General features: G+C 35.7%; 1 protein-coding gene across 1 annotated transcript; it reads left to right on the top strand.

Annotated features, from left to right (window-relative positions):
• The first annotated feature begins 2,474 nt into the window (after positions 1-2,474).
• On the top strand, positions 2,475-4,020 carry LOC111913757 (probable aspartic proteinase GIP1). The gene has a single exon (XM_023909461.2). The coding sequence runs from the start codon at positions 2,681-2,683 to the stop codon at positions 3,938-3,940; it is 1,260 nt and encodes a 419-aa protein (XP_023765229.1). The 5' UTR covers positions 2,475-2,680; the 3' UTR covers positions 3,941-4,020.
• Positions 4,021-5,397: the final 1,377 nt, after the last annotated feature.

The following is a 5,397-nucleotide window of genomic DNA, read 5'->3' on the forward strand; positions in this document are numbered from 1 at the left end:
ACGTTCATTTAATTCTTTCCAAATCGCAGAATCAGTGGCTAAGTAAATCACAAAGGCTGAAATTTCTTTCAAAATTGAATTTAAAATCCAAGAGATGACGATATTATGATTGTGAATCCACGCCTTTCGTCGAGTAGCATCAATAATTGGAGGTTGAGGAAGATCTCTGGTAACGAATTCAAGCTTGTTTTTTTACGGGCAATAGTCATAGATCTGGACCAGGATGCTTAAATTATCTCCGGTGAGTACTTGAGTTACCAAAATAGCACCGAGATTATCTAAATGATGCAAGTAATATGTATCGTCAACCAAAATTTGTTGATTCTCACCATTGTTTGGTCTCGGATTATTAACATCCGCCATTGATAACGCAAATGACGAAGAAGAGGAAGATCAAAAATATGAAATGATTTCGAAACAAATGAAATCACCAAACAAGAAAAGAAAAGATGATTTCGAAACAATGAAATCACTAAAGCTGGAAAAATCGAAATCAAGAATGAATGATGCGGGAGAACATGTTACGCTCTGATACCATATTATCGGAGAAAGAAAAATCAATTCTATTTCTTCATTGATTTTAGAAATCACAGTACAAAGTATATATATATAATGACTATACTACACTAAGCTAACTAACATGCACCTAACAAACATAAGAGCCTCGATTAATTAACTGCCACACTAACTAACCATAATTAATTAAGCGTAACTATCTTGATGTAAGTACAATGCTAATAATATTGGACCAAGTAGCATGCATGTTATGTATGTCATGCGGCTCAAGCCATCATGGATTCATGGTACAAGCATTTATTTCCATTTCTAGTAATAACATGATGAGTTTTATGAACTCTTATTTATCTTGCCATAACTATGTTATATATGTAATTGTCAAATGCAGGGCCGGTCCAAGCTGATTTGAGGCCCGAGACAAAATAAAAAACGAGGCCCTCGTAACGATTTTTTTTGTTAATGAAATACGGCATCTCGGAAATTTTTATTAAATTAAAAGGTTAATACAATAACATTCTTTATGCAATAATACTTACTTTAGTGACGTGCAGTTCGTTTCAAGATCTACGATTAGTACAAATTAATAAATAAAGTTTTCAATTGCAAAGTCTGTAGAAGATATACATATTTATGTACACTAAGTTACAAATTTTTAGTAAAAAAGAAATTTTAAATCATATTTAATTGGACTCTAAAACTCAAATTAATAAAAGTACTTAGTTGAATAAAACCTAGAAATCAAACTAATAGCCAAAACTAATATATATATATATATATATATATATATATATATATATATATATATATATATATATATATATATATATATATATATATATATATATATATATATATATATATATATATATATATATATTAAAGTTATGAAAGATTTTAATCCAACTTACAGCATTGACCTTTTATTTTTATGTTTTAGTTCACAAACAACCCTTTCATTTTAGTTTGAATTTTTCATAACCCTCACCTTTTATTACATATTATTAGTATTTGGTATTTTGACAGAAATGGTCTCTCATCATTATTATTATTATTGTTAGACAAAATTACACGATTGGTCCCTGTGGTTTACCAGATTTAACATTTTCTTTTTGGTTTTAAATTAATGTTTTACTTATTAAAAAAATACTCACCCAATACCATAAACCCACCCACCATCTGCCATCACCACCACCACCACCACCGCCAAAATTACATAAATGGTCCATATGGTTTACCCATGGTGACAAATTCAGTCCCTACTACCTGAAAAGACAAATTATCCTCACATTAACGGACAAAAAGCAACCAACATGCTACTTTACTTTACAAACTAATACCTTCCAACCCCGGCAACGCCGGAGAATCTTTTCTAGTTTTAATTAATAGCAATAATACTAATATTAAAGGGAGGGAAAAAATACAAAGATGATAATTGCTAGCGCCTTAACCAAACTACAAGTACGAAACAAACAGAATACATTACAAGTAAAATATATGAAAAACAAAGTAAAAAACAACCTTTGGCCAAATCAAGGTTTAAACTCGACGTGTAATATAGTCAATGTAGCGTTTCATCCAAATCAACTACGTATGCTTTTATTTAATTTGTTCGGCGCTATTTACTTTATATTAGCAAAAAAATATATACATATATATGCTAATCATTATTTGAAGGAGTCCCAAGATTTGACGAGACATTGGACGGTCGCTCAACATGCCCACCCCTGGTCACATGCTAGAAAGTAAGGGCAAAAAATCATTTGACAGGGGTTTAAGATATCGAAAGTCTGAAACTATATGTGTTGGTCAAATAGGAAAAGAAAAACCGTGAAGGACTGAAATTACAAAACAAAATTCTTTTTGGACCTAAAAAACAAAATATGCAAACCTCATGGTCCCAATTTGTAATTTATTCTATAATTAGTAAGGTCGACGTAATCAAATTATCAAATTTTGGAATGCCCAACCAAACAAACGGTGGTTCCCGGGAAATTCCAAAGGTGGCCGCAATTCTGCCGTCACCATAATCCTTTATGTTCCCTCGGCATCCCACCTTAATTGCCCTTCGCCGCCGTCCAACCACTGTCATTCATCATCCTCACTTATTTACTAGTATATCTAACCGATTCACTTCCTCAATTTGCTGCAATCAAACACCCAAACAATGGCTCTCTCCATCTTCTTCGCTTTTCTTTTCATCTCTCCTTCATTTTCAGCTTTTGTTGCTCCAATAACAAAACGTCATGTCCAGACGACTCCGTTTTACATACTAAAGCTTCACCTCAAAACCCCTCTGCAACCAACCGATTTGCTGCTTCACGTCGGCGCCACCTTCAACGCCGTAGATTGTACCCGTAACTACACATCCACCACTTTTCACCCCGTTCCTTGCAACTCCTCTCTTTGCCACTCCCTCCAATCCAACTGCGATATCAACACCGGGAAGACAGTGGTTCCTGGTGGTTGTGTCATTCTACCTCACAACTCGTTCGCCCATGTTGACTCGCTCGCTTTACCGACCACCGACGGGCGGAACCCGGGTCAACTCGGCGTGTTCCATGACTTCGTTTTCACTTGCTCCGACGAGTCGTCACGGTTACTGCAAGGTCATGCTAAAAAAGAGGTTACCGGTTTAGCAGGTTTCGGGCTTTCCAAGTTTTCACTCCCAGCTCAGGTTAGCACCGCCGCAGCCTCGTCGGTGTTTGCACTGTGTATTTCCGGCTCGCCGTCGGCTCCCGGCGTCGCATTCTTCGACCTGATCAAACCTTACTATTTCTTGCCGGGAATTGACGTCTCCGAGCATCTCAACTACACACCAATCTTCTCATACCCTGTCGCAATCACCACCAGAAAAACCAACACCAAACGCTACGAAGATCCTTATTTCATCGGAGTTAAGTCAATCAACGTCAACGGTAAACCGATAGTAATCAACCAGAAACTTCTTTCAGTCGATAAAAACGGCAACGGTGGGACAAAGATCAGCACAACGAATCCATACACCGTGTTAGAGAGATCAATCTTCACTGCTTTCATCGAGGCATTCACGAACGAATCATCTATAGTGAAGTTAAAATCAACCAATCCTATCAAGCCATTCAAGATATGTTACGAAGCAGACGATGTCTTAGAGACCCATTTGGGGCCAAACGTACCTGCAATTGACCTGGTGATGCAGAATGATGTAATTTGGACGGTTTGGGGGAAGAACTCGATGGTGAGGATTGTAGAGGAGGGTGTGGACGTATGGTGTTTAGCCATTGTTGATGGAGGTGTTAGACCGACTTCGTCAATGGTGATCGGAGGGCATCAATTGGAGGACAATTTGCTGCAATTTGATTTAGGGGCAAAAAGATTAGGGTTTAGTTCTTCACTTTTGCAGCACAAGACAATGTGTGCCAATTTCAATTTCACTACCATCTAACTCTTTTTAATTATTAGTCTAATGACATTTTATTTTAATTTTATAAATAAAAAAATCTTTTAAGATTTCAAAAACAAAAATTTGGTTTAGTACCTATTTTAGTATTTTGAGTTGGGATAGATTTGTATCAATTTCCTCGTGTCGAATATTATAGTGGAAAAATAACTTGATAAGGTAAGGTAATTTTTGAAATGTATACATTTAGTTTGTTTTTTTTTTTTTTTTTTTTTTTTTTTTTTGTAAATTAAACCTTTATACCCGGTTTTTTGTAATTGTGCAATCCTTTTGACTGACTATACCCGGTATACTGGTTATATACGGATTTTCTTTTATTTTCTTGAAATGAAATAACCAGATAGCATTCACATGTCACCTTGCGTGGATATTGTTAAATTACACCACATTGAAACGACAATTAGGGCTCATTTAATCAGCCATCCCTCCATTCACTCAGCTGATAATCCTTCAGACTTCTTGACTCACAATTACCATAACAATGGCAGAAGATGCAGATACAATCGTTGATGTACACTATAATGGGATGTTCACACATACCCCATTGATGTATTTTGATGGAGTAAAAGCCTCTGTACGATACACGGTTGTGAACAAGATGAACTTCCCTGATTTCATCCCCTTTCTTGAAAAGCTTACTAACGGAAGATGCAGATATATGTATTACTGTCCACATGAAGTGAGGTTGTCTGAAGGATTACATGCTATTCAGAATGACTGCGATTTTAACGAGTTTCTTGAAGATATCAATGAAAATAAGAGATTGGATGTGTCTGTGGATCATCATCATGAACCTTTGTTTGATTGGATTCAGGAGGAAGAATCAGACCTTGAAGATGATGATTTGGTTTCTATTAATGATGTTGAATCCATTTTAGAAGATGGTCTGAAAGTTGAACATGTAGAGGACGATGAAGTTTTATCTCTCAAAAGAAAATTCAATGATCAATTCCTCAACAAACTTTGTCCAATACAGAATGATGACTTAGTTGAAGAAGATCATAATGCAATACGACTTATCTACCCAAGACATGATCATACTCAGGAATGGAATGAGATGAAGCCTCAATTAGGTATGAAATACTCTATTACTGTTAAACTTAAATATTCTCTTAGTTGTTATGTTGTAGCAAATGGTTATGATCTGTGGGATGAAAAGAATGACAAGAGTAGGTTGCTAGTTAGGTGTTGTAAAGGAAAGAATCCAACATGCCCTTTTAGATTGTATGTTTCATGGATGAAAGAGGAACACACTTTTCAGATTACGTCTCTTATAACAGAGCACAAGTGTTTTAGGGCATTCAAACTTGGGTCAATTTTAACATATAAGTGGATAGGGAAACAATTTGTGAATGATGTTTTGGAGAGTCCTAAACTGGGTTTGAGGAAAATGAAAGCCCTAGTATCTAAGAGATACAACATTAATGTGAGTGTTGGGCAGT

Source organism: Lactuca sativa, chromosome 8 (assembly GCF_002870075.4).
Source record: "Lactuca sativa cultivar Salinas chromosome 8, Lsat_Salinas_v11, whole genome shotgun sequence".
Lineage (NCBI taxonomy): Eukaryota > Viridiplantae > Streptophyta > Magnoliopsida > Asterales > Asteraceae > Lactuca > Lactuca sativa.